Raw genomic sequence first — 19,430 nt, 5'->3', positions numbered from 1 at the left:
CATTGCTGGACGGTGTTTGCCCTCCTTGGTACCCCGTTCGCATTATGTCTGCTTCTGATTCAGTATCATTTAGTGAAGAACAGTTAGCGGAGGTCATTAAGATCCCTTCGTTTTTTGACAAACTGCAGTTAGACAACGTAACTGGGGACTATCTAAATATAACCAGTGATAGTATTTTACGTTTAAAGAAAAAGAAATTTAGAACGGAAATGCACAGTCACCTTCTAACAGAATATTTAAAGAAGAATATCATTCCTACGGGATTACTCGTTCGTAACGAGCCCTGTTTATTTGTGGATGACGCTGAATACAAAAATGCGTTCTCCGGCATAGGAACGAAGTGTAGTAGGGACTGGATGTTACTTACTATAAACACAGCGCTAAAAAAGAGCATGGCGGTTGGGCAAGAGATTCAAAAAGCCGAATTGGCATTTAAGGCAGATAATACCATTTTGAATATTAAAGACAAGTTGGAACTAATTGAGAATCAAGTGACAGATTTCATTAAAATTACCACCTCCAAGAAGATGGAGAAACTGATTAAGGATGTGAAAAATTTCTCTAAAGAGGTGGCATATCCATATTTACATGTGGACTACCAAGGTCCAACCAATTGGAGAGATCCAGATAATACCTTGGGTACACCGATTCGAAAAAAAGTCACTTTTTCCGATACTTCATCGAATGAAGGGGATGGTTACCAAAGAGGGACTCAGCAAAGGCAAAGAAACAGAGGGTTCCAAAGAGGAGGCAGAAGAGGGAGACAAGGTATGCTTTTCCAATATCCCCCCTACTTCTATCCACAAGGATTTGTCCCCTCAGGACCCATGCAACCTTATCCATCGCAAGAACTCCCTTTTCCTCCACCCCAAACTGGTCCTCCGCCTTTAGGAAACATATTCGAAACAAGAAGGCAAGCATACAGAAGGTAAGTTCCTCCTTCAGCTGTGTACAATCTGTCTGACAAAATTTGACCACCAAGGAAATATCCATATTAGAAAAAGGGTTTTCCTTCATTCCGATGAAGAACCCCAGCAAAATGGATGTGGAAACAGAGTTGAGGAGTTTCTTTCGGAAAATTAGACTTAAAGATTTTTTTGGTGATTCCCCCTCTGAATCTATTGAAACAGTGGCTAATACTCCGTTCAAACCACCATCTTCTTTCACTCCTTCTCTTAATATGATCTCTAAAGAAACTGCCAAATTTGAAAAGGCAGTACTTCGAGACTTTAATGCCATCTATGAGAAAAAAGAGAAAAACAGGCGAGATAACCAATGCTTTAACTTCACCAAAGACGATTGGGTATGATTAAAGAATTTACAATCAGACAGATCGGTTGTTATCAAGAAAGCTGATAAGGGAGGAGGAGTTGTAGTGTGGGATGCTGCTAAATATGACTGAGGTTATGAGACAATTGAATAACCAAGAAGTTTATGTTAAACTGCAGGGAGATCCCTCTCAGAGTATACTGAAAGAAATAGAAACTTTGGCTAAGGATGCTCTAGAAAGGGAAATCATCATTCAGAAGGAATTCAATTTCCTTGTCCCAAAGAACGCCAGGACTCCCTTAATTTATATGCTGCCTAAAATTCATTAAAGCATGGCCGCACCGCCTGGTAGACCTATTGTCTCTCTGTGTGGGTCCATTCTTGAACCTATGGGGCAATATTTGGACCATTTTTTGAAACCTTTGGCGAAGAAAACTCCCACCTACTTATCCGACTCCTCTGATGTTATTAGAATTGTGGAGGCATTTCCTTTCAATAGTAACCACGACATGCTTATTACCTTAGACGTGGAATCACTATATTCTAACATCTCCCAGGGGGACTCACTGGGGATTATGAATAGGTTTTTGCAAACCAGGCCCGACATCATTTCTGTCCCTAGTGAGTTCTTGGTTGAATTATTGCAAATTGCTCTCACCAGAGACTTTTTTAGATTTAAGAATGCATATTAAATGCAGATTAAGGGGACGGCTATGGGGGCATCTTTTGCTCCCAACTATGCAACCCTTTATATGTGGGATTTCGAGGAATCTAATATCCTGATAGACTCAAACCCGTTTAGACCAGCTCTGAAATTTATAAGAGGTATATCGATGACATACTTATCATCTGGGACAGTAGTAGGGGAGACTGTAACGCGTTCTTTTTATGGATAAACAACCTAAACCCCAATTTGAAGTTTACGATTCAAACGAGCAATAAGGAGATTGCTTTTTTAGATCTCCTTATTAAGGTAGATACAAATGTTCTTGCAGTGGACCTTTATAGAAAGGAATCCGATAGGAATACAATACTGCACCACGAAAGCTTTCATGCCCAATCTTTGAAATCGAATATTCCCTATGGGCAGTTTCTGAGGGCCAGGAGAAACTGCACTAAAATAGAAGACTTCAATATACAAGCTTCGATTATTGAAGAAAGGCTGGCTGAGAGAGGATACCCTAAAAGATTACTTAAACAGTCAAGAAAACGTGCTAGGTACCAGCATAGAGATGTCCTCTTAAAAAAGGACATCAAAGAAAGGAAGTTGGGGGTGACCAACTAGTATGCGCCCTCACGTACAACACCCAACATAACAAAATTAAGAAGATCATATCCAATCATTGGCATTTACTTCAGCTTAATATGCTGAAATTGGCCAAACCCATTTATGGATTTAAGAGAGGCAGAAATATTAAGAACTGGGTCTCCAAAGCCGACAGAAATACGGCTCAAGATAGCCAACCGACCATCACTGCCACTTGGGGTATGTTGCCCGTTAGGGACACTATCCATGTGGCAATTGCTCGAGTTGTGCCAGTACTTCTGCTACGGCCTCTATTAAGATTTATGAAAGAAACTGGGATTTGAGGCACCACACCACTTGCCTCAGCACCAATGTTATATATGTTATCATATGCCCGTGTAAAAAAGCTTACATTGGGAAGACGTCCAGAGCTGTTAAGTTACGCATAAGCGAGCACAAATCTAAGATTAGAACGGGTCAGCAGAATGCTCCAGTAACCACGCATTGTTTGGAACTGAGCCATAGGCCAGAAGATCTGAAATGGTGGGCATTAGAGAAAGTGTTGGGCACTGACGCGGCCAATACGGCCACGCGCCTAGCGCAAAAAGAACAATGGTGGATATATCACACCAATAGTTTAGAGATGGGCCTGAATCAACGAGAAGAATGGAATTGATTTTCTTTTGCCTTTTCCCTCGTTTACCTTTGGGATTCCTATTGTTAGGAGTTCACTCTATTCCATCTCTTTTCCAGGATGAACGTCTGTTCTAGTGCTTCCTTTGTGTTTATGCCACCTTTTGGAAATAAAGAAGGGACTATGTTGGACATTTTCCTGTCCTTCGGTTTCCTGATGCGCACAGCGTTGACATCACGGGCTCCGATTGCTGCAAATAAGGTAAGCTGGCTGAAAGTAGGTGTTGTTGCTTCTGGCCGTAGTGTTTATTTTAGCTACGGTTGACTGGATCTGTTTATTTACAGATTCCTGCATCAACGAATGCGCCCGTCAGCTACAAGCTGTTTTTTCTTTCCCCTTCTGTGATTGCGAGCGCAAAAACAGCGTTGTGAGAAGGGAAACAAGTGCTCCTTCGTTTGGATAGTTACCATTACGAAGGTAAGAGGACTCAACACTAAGGAGATGGCGGGTTGCCTGTAGTAGCACACAGGTCGCATTTGATTCTCTTCGATTCAAAGAGGGTTCTATTTTTCTCCTAGATTGTTCCGTTTAAATTTGAGAAGAGTCATCTTTTCTTCCCGCTCAGCTGGACTAAGAAGCGGTAAAGTCTCCACCGAAAACCAATGGGAAGCTGCGGAATAGGCAAAAAGGATTATTAGGCTGATACTAACTTTTATCTAAAGTCGGAACAGATCAGTTTAGGTACACATATATATCTTTTGCCACCTACAGCCTCCTATTAAGAGATCTGTGTAGGCACTTTCTATTGTGTGGTATTAAAATTTGGCCGTTTCCTCTTTGTTTTAGATTTCGCTTTTGTGAAAAACCAGCAATTCTGGATATATCACCAGAAGCGACTGGAATTTAAACCATTAGGCGAACCGAATGGGGTTCGCAGGTATGTACTTTTATGTGTGTTTTTCCTGAATTTTTGAAGTAAGACATAGGGGGGGCGGTGGATGCCAATGGAGAGGATATTTAGCACTTAAAAGGAAATGTGCTAACTAGCAGGAATATGGGAATAGCTGTATTCCTTTTTGAACCCTGCAGCCCTAAATGAAATTGGGGGGCCGCCTATGGGTATACGAAAATAGACTGATTTGGTCGGTTGAGGGTTTCGCTAAAATTAGCTGCATTAAAACGGTACAGATATGACCGGGGCTAAAGAGATATCCATTTGGACTTAAGAGACAATTTTGTTCTGATGTTCAATGTATGATCCTAATTGTTAGAGTTACTGATAGAAGGTTGACAGCAGCATGGTTTTAACTATGTTTTTATTGTACGTTTGTTTGTTTTTAGAACATTGCTATTGTTCATCCTATCCTGATGAAGACACACCTAATATGTCGAGTCAAAACTATTAACCTACTGGGAAGCCTTTATTACAAAAAAGATTGATATTGCTAGGCACCAATAGTCGATATCTTATCTGGAATGAACTATTATCAACAATGTTAAGATGTTGTGATTCACTAACAACACAATGGAAAGAAGTAGATTAATGAAATGACTAGTTGTTGTAACTTCTTAGTATCTTTTAGACACTATATTAGTAAATGAGTGTATGGATGCATGATTAGTAAAACGTTTTTAAAGAATTAATTAAATGTCAATGTTTCTATATGTTTTTTAGACAAATCTAAATAAAAAGAACATAATGATTTGAGTTTCATATTCTTCTGCCCACCTTCTTTAGTCTCTCTCGTTCTCCTGGTACAATTCTGTTATGTTGTACAGGTGGGAGCATGGGGAAGGCACCTACGCTTCAATTGCTTCCTATTTTTTTAGTTCGAGTATTGTTACTCCCCATTTTAAGTTGGAAGCATTTGCCTTTTCGTTGGGAGTCAAATTGAGTGTTATGCCTCATCTCTGAATGGCTGATCAAAGGATTATTTACTATCCATGCACACATGAACTTAGATTATTTTTCATAAGGAAATAAAGCTTTAAAGAAAGTTGAGAATGGTGTGGTGGCCAGGCAGCACTCTGCAATGTAGCCGTGTAGACAACCCGGTCCCAACTTGTGATGTGAAAGTAGGAACAGCAGCCAGAGGACGACTCAGTATTTGGTTCCTCAAATCTGATTGTCTATGCTCTAGCTTGTGACTGCTTATAGGCAAAGACACCCTCAGACCAATTCAAGGTGACGTAATCTTTAATGCACACGGAGGTGCACAGCATGTGCATTTGAGCCCTGGGTTGCCACAGGTAATGTGCTTTATTTTGGGCAAAGGCCAGGCTTCTGTATTAAGAGTCACATACATGTTTACCCTCCTTTCCTTCCTTAGACTGTCTTATCCCACTGATAATCACCTGCACTCTACACTGTGTTTTAGAGGCTGTGTACATTTGTAGAAGACACCAGAAACGTGGTGTGTGCTAAAATGGATCAGCTCTTTGTATTCTAGAAACACCCCAAGCTCTCTGGGGCCCTTACTGTAGCTGGCCCCTGGAAGAATGCCTCTATTAAAAACATGAGCTACAGAAAACAATGCCATGAATCCCATCAGTGAGGTTCATCACTGCCATCAATCCCATCAGTGAGGTCCTATTTGGTTCTCTTGTGGCATAGCAGGCAACTGACCCACGTCTAGCATACAATTTCTCACTTAGAGGAACAAACTAAAACCACAATGTTATGGAGGGAAGATTTTAACTTAATCTAACCCATGGTGCAGGACCAATACAATACAAACAACCTCCTTATGGGTTTGGCGGTGTGCCCAAAAACTGTGGTAATGCAGTTGTAAACAGAGTTACCACTGCTTTACCGTTGCAATAACACACCGTGACACTATGGATTTGGAAGCAAGGTGGAGGAAAAACCTCCAGCAAAACGCTGGATGTAATTCTGCCACTTTACCACCAAAAAAAGGCAATTTCAGTGGAATTACTGCTGGTGGTAATTCTGCGGAAATCCCCATGGAGTCCTGCGGACTCCATAAATGGGGACTAATGCCGCCATACCGCCACCTGTAATCTGCCAGTAATTCTTCTGGGCAGTAACAGTAAATCCGTTTGGTGGCATCTCAGCAGATTTACCGCTGAGATACCACCAAACTTGTAATGTGGCCCATGTTTTGTAATAGCGCAGAGGAGCTTAAAATCAATGGTATGTAAATTTGCCCTTAGAAGCGCCACTGGTTTTGATTAATTCAAAGCTCTTGGCCTATCCCTTTTTAGTTTTAGGTGTTGACTATACTTCCAAACCAGAGTGTGGCATGCCAATACGCTACTCACTCTCCAGGAGGTCCATCTTGAAGGCCTCCGTGGTGATGCACGCTGAGTTGAAGCCCTGGGTAGGAGATGTGCTAGTCTTGGCATCGTCAGTGCACAGTTTATGGATAATACTTGTTTTGCCAGCACCATCCAGGCCCAGCACCAGGACCTGCCGGTTGGAGACTGTCACCTGTAAAGAATAGAAGAGATGGCATAAGTGGGGGTTCCACATGGTTTGGGATACATCAAAGCATCATCATTTTAGATGGAGGAAGCAGGGAATTCTGCAGCAACCTACAACTAGAACCCATCAGTAAGGATCCATCCAACCTACCATGCTTCAATTCCAAATCTGCAAACTCTAAGATCATGATTATTGTGACATTGAAGGGCTGAGGGTCCAAGGCAAGTCTGCCCCCTTTCCTCCTCCTGACTTTCACCTGCTCTTCTTTAAAACGACTCCACTCCTTGCTCCCATTTCCTGCCTTGTCTAGAGCCCCCCTAGCCCTCTCTCCTTCACTATAACCTAAACCCGCTTCTTGCCTCCCTCTATACTGGGGTCCTATATTGTCCTCTTAGAGACTTCAAACTGAAAGATCTACCACCTATCAACTTGACCTTGACATTTTACTGGTAGGTCACCTTTCATGGCCAACTGACCCTTGCCTATGGCAACCCCCTTGATTGCATCTTCTTAGCATCCTCTCTTGCCTCATCCATTCTCTCTACACATCGCTCTTCTGACCACTTACATTGGCACTTTAATATTATGCCCCCCTTCCTCTATCCACCCAACTCACTGTTAATTAAGCATAAGAGCACACCTACCGCCCTGGCCACCTACCTCATTAGGTCTGTCCGGTCTTTTCTTATCCCCTCTACCCACTTAGAAATCAACCCTTTGCTTACTTCCACTCAACCCTTAGCTCTTCCTTCGAAAACCATTTAATGACTTTTGTTTCGGCAAGCCCTCAGAGCCAGCCGTGGCTATCGCCAGAGAGCAGAGGTCTAAAAACCAAAAAATGCAGAGTAAGTAAGTAAGTGATGCAAAGGCCGCTTCCCTTCACTACTACCCTCCTCAAAGTCTGTACTCTATGCTGCCTTTAATGGAGCTAGCTCCAAAGACTTCCGCAACCATATCCCCTCACTCTGCTCACACCTTTGGAAATGATCCACTAGTCCCAAGGCCATGCTGCCTCTTGCTCCTGTTAAATAACATCTCTTCTCTGTTTGTAAATGTCTTTGCCTTCTACTTCTGAACCAAGATTTTAGACACCCAAATGTCCCTCATCCCACTCCCACCTTCTTTGCATTGTCTCTTTTCTCACAGCTCCATTTACCTCACCTCTCCTGCTAAACTCAGAAATCTTTTGCTGAAAGCTAATCTATTGTGTACTTCCACCGACTCTCTTGCTCCACAAATAATTAGGGACCTGGCACCAGTCACCTATCTTTTCTCACTCTTCAAACTCTCCCAGACCTTAGATCTCTTCAACCTTATCCAAAACTGCCACTGCAGTATCCCTCCTCAAGAAGCCCTTGGCTAAACCAGACAACCATTGCCCATTCGCTCTACTACACCACTACTTCAAAGTCCTTGAAATGGGGAGGGTGGAAAGCTATTACCTGGATCAGCACCTACTTCAAACTAATGATCTCTTTTACCTCACCCAATCTGAGTTTCCTGGGCTGGTACTCCACTGAAATGGCACTGACCCACTTCTCCAACGTTCTTACCATGGCCCATCACTGCATACTCTTCTATATCTTCCTCCTCCTCTTATACATCTCAGCAGCTGTTAAGAACGCAGACTACCCTTTTATCCTGCTTTCCCTTTCTCATCTTCTCATCCAAGACGCTGCATTTTCTTGGGTGGATTCCTATTTTCCAACTTCCCATACACCACTACCTGGAAAACCCATATCTCGGATTCCACCCATCTCTCAGTGGGAGAGCCCCAAACATCTTCCAAGGCCCAATTCTCTTTAACCTCTACAACGCCTCACTAGGTAAACACCTCTCCTCATTTACCTTCTTCTACCAACTATTTGCTGACAAAACCAAGATCATTTTCTCATTTCCTACCTTTACCACAACCTCTCCCTTTTAATTCTCAGTCTTCTGGCTGTTTTCCTCTTTGTTGAGTAATGCTCAACTTACCAAGTCCAATGCCATCTACCAGCTGGCACACCAATCCCCACCCTGTTCTTCTTTTACCTTCCCCCAGGCCCTCAACCTTGAGGTTCTCTTTAACAGCTCCACCAATTGATAGCCACTGAAGTTGCGGCTATGTTTGATGTAATATCTACAAAATCTGCCCCCTCCTCACCGGCCACTGTACTTGAACTCAGATCCCCATCCTGATATTTAGACGGCTGGACTACTGCTCCAGTGTTCTCTGCACCCTCACTCTCTACTCCATTCTGCCCCTTAATGAAGTGTTCAATTTAGCAACCTGCCCATAGTATACCCTCACCCGCTCCTATATCATGTTAGCCCGCCAACTCCATGCTGGCTGGATGCCACTATTTAAATTGCTCCTGCTAGTCTTAAATCTATTCATGACCCAGCCCCAGTACGTGTCCAACTTAATCATCTATTGCACCCTACGCAACCTTGCTTTTCCCCACCTCATGTGCTGCCTCTCACTTCTGACCCTCTCTCTGTGCTCCTCATCGATGGAATTCCCTCTCATACTATTAAAAATATCACTCGTAATTCTTTCTAATCTGCCCTTAAACTCAATTTCCTCTACCTGGAAGGTGATCATGCCTGAACATATCATATTGCGGCCGCCCCTTGATTTTCTCAGTTTGATTCTTTATTGTTTCGAATATTTTGATATGACTTCATATATGTAAATACATATACATTGGGCGTCGACTCACTGGTTGTTTCACACTGCTGGAGCAGTTTTTTACCAAAGCTACTTACCTGTGGGCCATGGGTTGGGTCGTTATTCAAGATATTCACCCTCAGGTGAACCTTGAGGGTCCTCCGGTTCTGCTGCTTCTTCCTCTGTGAACGAGGTCCATCTTCGGTCCTCTACAACACTTCTTTGGAGTCTTCTGTGGCCTTTCCCGGGAGTTGCCTGTCACAGCATCTGCACCCGTTGGGTCAAACAGACCTACCTCCACTAAAGCAAATGGACCTTTAACTTTTCCCAATTATTCTTATGGAAATGTGAACTGACACGGAAACCCTCCTTAAAAGTGACTCTGGGGTATGTGACTGTCAGGGGCATGACCATGTTGGAGGGGACTGTAAGGGGGGGTGGATCTTCTCAACCTGGTTCAGGGGGCTTACTAAGACACAAGCCAGAACCATCCCTACCACATATACAGGAAGTAGGAGTTATGGGGGGAATTTGGAGGGTGTTCCAGTTCCCGATAATTAGACTTGGATGTTAACAATTGTGCTACTCCGTCACATAATGCCTCCCACTACTCCTTCTGCCCAGTGTTCTCTTTGTCATTTCAAAACTGCATCTACCAGAATACCCCTGGGAGCAACCAAGAAAACCTGTACTGCAATCAAACCAAGGAGAAAACAGAAGAGCTTTCACCACATCCCACCAGCGACCAGCGCCTCAGAAAAGGACTAATTTCAACACAACCGCAGAAAAATGAACTTCCAGACCGCTAGCACATCAGAGAAACAGCAGGAAAACCATCAGAGACTTATGCTAGAAAGGGAGAGGGGCTTTCACCCCTGTAATCCAACTCCTCAGGAAAGACAGGTACCTATTGGTGCAGAGAGTCAGGTGAGCGCTACAGCCAATGGAAGGGAACGGGGGAAAAAGAACCACCAGACCTACCGTATTCAAGGAGATATCAGAGGCAGAGTGTGGGTTGTTCGGATGAGGTTGGAGGAGGTGAAGGTTGACTAAGGGACCATGCAGAGGACGGACAGAGGAGTGGAATGTTGGCTTGGAAAACTGGTGTAACCAGAGTGCAGGTGAGGTATTTGTGCGAGAATGCTACCAGTTGTGCGTAGTGTAGGAAAAGAGGAAGGTGATTAGAGGGAGAAGGAAAGATAGAGATAGCATGGGAGATAGGCTTGTGCAGGAGAGAAGTGAGGAGGGGCGAAAGTAAGTATGATCAGGGCGTTGCAATGAGAGCAGTAGTGCAGAGAGGAGAGCGTAGTAGTGTGAATGGGGGAGTAGTATGGAGGAGGGGAGTAGAAGGGAGTCGTAGTATCAGAGAGAAGGTAGTAACAGGAGGGTGGAGGTAAGTCATAGGAGAGACAAACATCAGAGACGGAGGAGAGATATAGGAAGGAGAGAAGGAGGGTGGAGTAGCAAGATGGAGAGTAGGGGGAATAGAGTAATAAGGATATAGTGGGTTTTAGGGTCTGACGGTACATACATACATACACAAATATATAGCACTATAATCATTGGTAGTGTAGGGTCAAGTTAGAAATTCCCTAAGGGAGACTATAGAGACAAGGCATGGGCCTTTTGCTCCTTACGACCAGCTGGTTGAAAGACCTTAGACAATAGGGGTTACCGAGTACTAGAGACTTAATTGGCTCAGGGACGTCTAGGTTAGGGAGGTGGTGGCAAGGGAGACGAGAGAAAGAATCTTAGCAAATCTCTCCACTCTTGTCCAGCCTGGTGCTCTCCATTGGACAAGCCCTATTGAACCAATTGCCTGGCAGATACCTGCTATGCTTTTTCATTTTGATAATAAAAACCCTTGGACTGTCTTGGAAACTCAACAAATTGTTGTGCCAACGTTAACATGTACTTACCTGCACCCGAACATTTTTCCTGGATCTCCGAGGGGTGCAGTGAGCTCTGGGCTGTGTTTCAGCCTTTCTGTACTTACCCTTGGTTTTGCAACTTTTTTTAAGGTCATCTCATTCACCTCTACTATGTAAATTTACTTGAAACACTGTAACAGCATCTAGTACGGGACGGGAGGATAGCTCTGTGGCAGCGCGCAGGTCTTGGAAGCAAGGCCACGCTGAAGAAACACAGGTTTGAATCCCGGAACCGCACTTGAATTTTTTAAATTTTTTTTTTTTAAAAACAAGCGCGTTTAACTTGTCCTTCCACAATGAAACCAGCGCCTAGATACCTACGGGTTATGTGCGCTGCAAATAAATGCAAAAAAATACAACAAAAAAATAGTAACAATGTATATATTTTTCCATAGAATGCATCTGTCATGATCCACCGTCCTTGGAAAGTATGGAGTCCATGGAGGAAGCATTGACCCGTTTTGGAGAAGTGCATGCAGCGGTCCAGTGTTTCTACCTGACCTAACACATTGAAATACGTGCTGACAGGAATCGTTCGTTGCGTTGCAACCCTGTGTTTTCACCCCGGGTTTACATGCTTTTCAAGCGTACCTGCCGTCTGCAGTTTACCCGTTTTCTCCTTTCCTCTTTGTTTCCCTCCTTGTTCCCGCCTTCCTGTCTGTTCGTTTCTTCCCCTCTGTGTGCAGAGCTTTCCATTCCTCCGTTCCTTCGAGAGCTCTTCCCGTACTGGCTCATCTCTGGTCACCACTTTGGAATGGCAGCCTGGCATTGAACTCCTATCCTACCTTGTCCGTCGAAACGGCTCGTCAGTGCCTTTCTTGGGATTTCCTGCCTTCAAAGAGAGATTATTCCGGAGCAGTATCACATCATTCTCTCAGACCAAGTGCACGCTGGAAGTTGTATTCCTGCACAGCTCATCATCTGAACGCCAGGAGTATTTTCTTCAACTTCCACGGAACAATTTATCACGTTCAGGGTTTTTTAAGAAAGGCTTTTTCCCAGATTGTGGGGTCGGCTCCCTGGGGGTCCCCACTGCAGGGGTAGTTGCTATTATGTAAAGTGGCCTCCAGAAGAGCTAATCCTAAAATCCACCAAAGGAAGCCCGACTCTGACTGGAGATAGAGAAAAGAATTAACGAAAGAAAGATCCTCCGACGACATATCCACAGGTGAGGAGGAGGGTGTTAAGAATACAGTATCGGGTAGTTCACTATCAAAGTGTGAGAGCATCAGGCAGGTAACGGTTACTGAAATGTTTATCGATCATTGGAAGCTTATGCCAAGGTTTACTATGGTTTCATTCTGCTTGCGGCTTTAATGTATTATTCTGGATAACTCGGCATTGATACTTTTACAAGGGCTGGGAGGTGTCTTTAGGACACTGCACTTAGTTGTGCATACTACTGGGGACTTGCTATGGTTTATGGTTCACTGGTTCCCCCGATCCCTCCGTTTTCTATTTTGTGCGATTACCTCTGGTACAGGACCCGCTTATAGACTCTGGGATAAGGAGAGGCCTTGAATAGGCATTCCTGTTTTTATAATATATGGGTAACTTTTCAATATGCACAAATAGGTTGCTGTGTCCCGCATTTATTAGCATGACATGGAACTATTTGTGCATACAGCTTTTCTTTATTTAATTTATAACGCGCAACCAGTGACCCGTAGGCTTAAGGGCGCACAGATGAACAAAGACAAGCACAAACAAACATAATAAACTAACCTAAAAACAGAAGCCTGCAGTGAGCGAATTAGATTAATGACCATGCAGTTAAACTACAGCTCCATGTACTGAGCTGCTAGTGTTTGCTTAAATATGTCAGCCGAACCACTGCATTATTCGGTGCTTCGGGTAACGATATATTTAAACAAACAGCAGTAACCAGGTGGCAAGGTCTCTGCGCCCTGCTGGCAGCAGCCAAGAGGGTGCGCCTAAAAATGACCTGTGCCTGAGGTGCTGGCGCCGAATAAAACATGACGGAATGTCCGAGTTTGAAGCCTCTGAGCCCATAGGGAGTGTCTTGTGACGCTGCTGCCGCCACGTGCCTGATAGGAGCAGAGAGGCTGCTTCAGCCCCACTCACTTGCCAAGAGCAGAGACACTGCTCCCCACATTCCATCTGAGAGGAGGTGTTTCAGTGAAAGACTGAGCTTGATGAACCGTACAACAAAAACGTGTTCTTTTCCAAATAAACTAAGTTGGTTTAATATTTAATCCACAGTTACATTACTGCATGAACTGTTCTAAATACGAGAAAGATGGCCATGATAAGCACAGAAGTAACCGTTTCCTTGAGTTGGGTAAGCTTTCGGATACTCGAGTTTTTAAAAATGAAGAGACTCTTAAATGGCAAGTCAATAGATTTGTTTTTAGGAACTGTTGGAATGGACTTAAAACACTGGTGAGGCCAGAATAGAATAGGATCTTTAGAAAGAGGCAACCAAAAATACATTTAAAAAACTGAATTCAGACCCACTCTTCTTCTGTATTACAACCTTACAGCAGATAGCCGAGGTTACCAGGTGAATAACAGTAATCGGAAACTATGTAGGTTCAGAAATCGGCCACAATATTAACATCCTTTGCTGTGTGTCCTTTAGCCATGAAGACTAATCTGGAGAGATTGAATTTTTCCTTTTCACTCCTACGTGAAGAGCCAGGAATGAGACGCAGACAGAGAGGACTATAGTTTTGGCTATACACTTTTATTAGAAATCAAAAAGGGTTGGGGAAATGCCTTACTATCCCTGTCCTGGGAGGTATTTCCCTACCTCAACCAAAAACAATGGGGTTTGTCCATTGTCAAGATGTCCAAAATAAAAAGTATGTCCTGTGTCTGAAATCCTATTCTGGCCTTCACACTCTCAAAGTAATTCTAAGGTGTAAAGGATATTCTCCCTAGATCTCAAGCTGCACACATGTTCCAATCAAATGAAATGTTATAACTCCAACAAAAAGTTCCAAGTGGACAATGTTCATAGTACCACGGAATGACTCCTTTCACCCAGGTTCCTGTTACCAATACGTAGGTTTCTTGTAGCGCAAGAGGACGGATTCTCCCTCTTGGCACGCACACACACACTCTTTGGGGAAATAGTCCCCTTCCCCAGGTTCCTTTCCAGATAAGTTCAAAACAAAGAATCACGTTTCAAATAGTTCAAGATCTTCGACATGTAACTTCCTTAACGATTCTCCTGTAAATGAACACACACTTATTTTGCCTGGTATATTCTTCGCTCAGTACTTCTTTACGGTCTTTCACACATTCCTCTTCACCTGGTATACTCCCTTGCCAGGACATTTATATCACAACTTTATTTTTATCCATGAAACAATATCAGTCCAATGCTGGGGTATCACTTCTTGTATGGTTCTATTCTTCATATAGAGGGCTTTTGCCCCTCTCTCAAGTTCATTCACTTTCACTCAGTTTTCTCTTTCTGCCCCTTTAAGTTGTGGGTTGAACAATCCATTCACGGATTGGCTTATAGGTCTTTTAACTTTTACATATACTTTGTTTTGTTCACTCGTGGTATAGCTTTCATACTGATTAGCTTCTTCACATATCTTACTTGCCTTACTGATATCTACTTTGAAGCAGCGCACTCTTTCAGGCAACCCGGTAACCCTTTCAGTTCCCCTGGGTTTGGTCGGGTGCTCCAAGTGTTTTCTCACATCTACCTGCTTCGGTTTCTGTTGGCTTCTCGGCTTGGCGTGCAATCTGTCATCTGCTGTGCCTCTGCCGTGCTGGTATTCGGGTCTTCATCGGTTCCTGGGCTTGCCGGGCAACTTGTCATCTGCTCTGCCTCTGTCATGCCAGTCTTTAAGAGTTCCTGGGCTTGACGTGTGCCGTGCTGGTCTTTGGTGTCTGCTGCCTTTCTCTCGCGGGGCCGCCTGTCCTCTGCACTCCATTTCCTTCTCCTGATGGGCAGATTAGCATCTGCAGCGTCTTCTCCCGCATCGTTCCAGCAGTAAGTCGTGCAGGTGACAGTGCAGCTCAGGGTCCGCAGCTCACTTCCATTGCTGTCAGCTGTCTGGGTTTTAAATCTCCCAGCTTGATTAAAGAGCTTCCAAAGACTAGACCGGAGCATAAGCTTACCGTTCTTAGTGATCCTTACTGACCTTTGTCTCTTCCTCGTCACAGTAGTTGATGGAAGATTCCATATGTATGTATTGTTGAGGAAGCTGGTATGGGACTTCCTCAGGGGTAATCACTATTGCTCCCTGCCTCTTCCTCGTCTCAGTAGTTAATGTCTTACTCTGTTTGTCATGTTGGGGAGCATTAATACTGGTCCTAGTACGTGGATGAGGAGGAGTGGTGCCATATTGCATAATGCCCCTGCATATCTTAGCAGTCTAATTGTCAAAACCCAATCCAACCACCCTACGCGGTCCTCCTACACTAGCCTAATCTCTATACCAAGATTCAAGAGACAGAAAGCTGGTCGGATCCAGCTTCCCAGTGATCACTGCAAAACTCTGGAATACCTTGCCACCATCTCCAAGAACTGACTCATCCTTATGGTCGTCCCGAAAAAGCCTTAAAACTCTGCTGTTCGAGCAAGATCTCTGTTAGGCATGCAACAAAATAGGGCCTGCTTATCTGTGCACTCTTTGTAATTATGGAATTAATGTAAATTGCATACATTTTGAATATGTTTGAGACTGTATATTGTATGAAAAAAATGTAAGACTAGAGCTGCACTGCACCTGGCTACTGGAACCTCTTCATTGATTAAGCCGTCTGTAACCAATTTTGTAAATTTACGCGCCTAGGTACCTTTGGGTTTTGTGCACTATAAAAAAAGTTCAAATACATAAAATAAATATATAAATAAAAAATAAGCCATTAAGGCTTGAAGAATGCAGGAAACATCCCTGTAGGGAAATATCTTTTCCTGATGATCTCACACCCCCACCCCCTGTCGCCTCTTCCAAGGTGGTCCTCCCTCATATAGCTGCCCCCCCAGGGTTAGGATCCGGTAGCGGCTGTCATCTCCTGGCCACATGGCCACATAGGGAGAGGCCACCGCAGGGAAATTTGTGATGATACCATCCGATTCATCACATAACCTTCCCCTAATGCTTTGGCTTCCCGCCCAAGGGTTCCCTATTAGATTATGAATCAATGCTTCTCCTGGGAAAAAGATTCTCTCTCTAGTGTGGTCTCCCAGTCCCAGACAGGGTCTTCTTGTATAAATCCTTCATCCTCCCGAGTCAAAAGGGAATATGTAGCAGAGGAGGTGTTGATCCGGTTTATAAGGGTTTCAAATTGGGTAATCAGTGGCAATTATGGTTTCCTCTGGTAGTCCTCAAATGACCACAGAGTTGATCTTTGTAGTTTTGCCTTGAACCTGGATTGTGACGGGTGTTTGATGGTATGTTTCATCATCAAAATGGACACATGTTATCCTTACAGGATTTACCAGACGTAAGGATTTGGTTGGAATTAGATCTGCTCTCACTGCTGTTTGCTTACTACCAGAGTCAATCTGTGCTGTAACGGGTAATCTGTTTACAATTGCGGGTTCATGGGTCTTAAAAGGGGTGACTCCAAAGTAATAATTGCTTCTTGTCTGTAGAAATTCTTCTTCTGGGGAATTCACTTCCTCCCATTCTTTCCCAGTCATATAGCCATTTTCCATGGGCTCCTCCTTTTTACTTCATGGGCAATGTCAGGCAATATGCCGAGATTGTCCATAGGAGAAGCACACGGTTAGAGGTGGTTTAAATAATCTGCCTTCTTCTGATTTTATATCTCCCCTTTCCTTGGCAGATGTAACAATTCTTTGTCCCCTCGTTTTCCAGATGCTCTCAAACCTTGTTTTGTTGGGGAGTACAGCAATATTGGAGAGCACATCCAATGCCCTAAACGTGCGTGAAAATACAAGCTGCGAAAGTCACTATGAAAAGGCACACAGCGTAGACGCAAGCAATCCCATATAAAGAAGGCTTTCCTGCATAGGCCCAATAAGGCACTAGTAGCCATTCTTCAGTAAGACATAATGCATACACCTTACAGATGAACATAACTGTCCATCCTTAAATAGATACATGTAATATTAGTTAGGTGAACATAGAAGAAGTATTCATAATGATAATAAATGACTGAAACCCTTTACATTAGCTGGCTATACAGTAGATGTAGGCCTCAAAATCTAGTTAGCTATTCCTGAAGCTTCAGAAACCCCACCCTCTGAGCAGAAAACATCAGCTAGACCCTTGCAGAGAGACGCACACATCCCAAGTTGCAACTTCCCAGAGCAAAAGACTGAAAGCTGCGCAGTAATTGGTTAATGCAAGGGGGTGAGCATCTTGACAGTCCTGAATTGCGAGTGAGGTCATGAAAAAGCTACAAAGAAAGATATCAGACCCCAGAGATAAAAGGACAGGACACTGCACACCGATTGGTCAAAACACATCAGCTTAGCCGAGTTCCCAAGCTGGTGTTAAAAAGAGATAACAATTTATGTCCCTAGGCAGTAAATCCAAACATATCATTATAAAGGTCACAAGTTGTCAGGAACTGAATGACGAGCAGTGAAGTGTGTGCTTGTCACGATAGAATGATTGAGGTACAACACTGCCCTATGTAGGATAAATTGCATTAACAGAGCTCCAATTACTAAGACAGAAGTCATGCAAAGCGCCATTACAGAGTTATTTATTTATTGCATTTGTATTGCGCACCTAACCCTCAGGCATCTGGGTGCTTGGCTTAAGAATGTGGTTACAGATCATACAGGTCAATTTGTTTGTTATACAATACAGTGATAAAAAACAGTTGCAAGGTAATGTCTATGTGCCACGACGAGTAACGACTAATAGCAGGTGACAGAGTCGAGTTCAGAAAAGCAAAGGATCCGTCCGCTAAACAAGTCAAGGGTCCTCATTACAAGTCGGGCGGAATGGGTTAACAGGCTCCGCTAATGGTGGCGGGCCCGTTAACACCATTCCGCCTGATTACGAGCTCCCCTCACGGGACCAGGTAAGGACGCCTGGTAAAACGAGGCGTCGTTTCCGGGTCCCGCGAGCCCCTTGTTAGCTCCCTCTCTCATTCCCATTGAGCCCTATCGGGGCTCAATGTGAATGGGGAAGGTCTGGGTCCGGGTTCCCAGAGGGAGGAATTACCGGGCCCTCCGAACTCGGAATGGCCCGGTAATTCCTCATTCAGGAAACCCGGTAAAGGAGCCCGGTTTGGCGGCAGCCATGGTGCGAATAGCGCCATGGCTACCGCCAAACTCTTAATGAGGCCCTAGGACTCTTATAGGTAAAGATACGACTTGGTGTCCTGTGTAAAGAGCCATGTTTTTAGTTTTTTGCGAATGGACAATAATGAGGGATCCAGCCTTAGTTCCATAGGCAAGGTGTTCCGTTAGTTAAGTTGCCATGACGGGGAAACTGGAGCCACCTGCTCTTTGTCTTTTATATCTTGGTGTTGTCAATTGCCCTAGGTAAGTTGAGCGGGTGGGTCTGGCTGGTTGGTTTTTGGTAATCAAACTAGACCGGTAATGTGTAGCCGTGTTAGATAGGCATGTGTGCGTGAGTACTTTGAATTTAATGCGGTCTCTAACTGGTAACCAGTGAATGTTTCCTCTGAAAGTAGTAATGTGTTCGGACTTTGGGATATTGAGTGCTGCTCTAATAGCGTTGTTCTGAACATTGGAGTTTCTTGAAGTTTTTGGAAGAGGATCCTGCGAAAATGGCATTACAATAGTCAATCCTGGAGGGGATTAGTGCTCTTGGCAGGGTGATGCAATTCTCTTCTGTAAGATATGGTCTGCGTGCAGTGATAGGTTTAGCAGTATAGGATGATGCTGAGGGGATGGAATTGACTTGTAGACCCCTAATGTCTTAACTTCTTTGGCAGTCATGATATAGTTTCCATCTATGTCGAAGGGTTGGTATGAAGGTGGGAGGCTCTTAAGTTTTGCTGGGCTGCCCAGGATAAATCTCGGTCTTATCATCGTTAAGACAAAGCTCGTTTTGAGCCATCCAGGCTTGGATGGTGTGATAGATTGCGTCGGTATTGTAGTCCCATGTGATATGAATTAGTATTTGGATGTCGTCAGCATAGTTTGGGGATATGCATGATCCCTGAGGTACTCCACAAGTGACTGGGGTAGGAATAGCTGCTGCTGTGGATGAGAAGACTCTCATCGAACGGTTCGAGAGGAACGATTTGATCCACGCTATGGCGTTGTTGGAAAAGTGGGCATCGCTTGCTAGGTGGCGGCATAAGATGTTGTG

General features: G+C 44.0%; 1 protein-coding gene across 1 annotated transcript in view; it reads right to left on the bottom strand.

Annotated features, from left to right (window-relative positions):
- The window catches only part of ARL10 (ARF like GTPase 10), a 50,147-nt gene that overhangs the window by 9,165 nt on the left and 21,552 nt on the right, over window positions 1-19,430 (bottom strand). Inside the window, exon 2 of the mRNA XM_069651455.1 lies at window positions 6,432-6,600. Coding sequence (XP_069507556.1) covers window positions 6,432-6,600 — 169 coding nt within the window. The remainder of the gene's footprint in view (window positions 1-6,431; window positions 6,601-19,430) is intronic.

The sequence above is a fragment of the Ambystoma mexicanum genome, chromosome 3p (assembly GCF_040938575.1).
Source record: "Ambystoma mexicanum isolate Mex_15411 chromosome 3p, UKY_AmexF1_1, whole genome shotgun sequence".
Classification (NCBI taxonomy): Eukaryota; Metazoa; Chordata; class Amphibia; order Caudata; family Ambystomatidae; genus Ambystoma; species Ambystoma mexicanum.
This window is presented reverse-complemented; position numbering and strand designations above follow the sequence as displayed.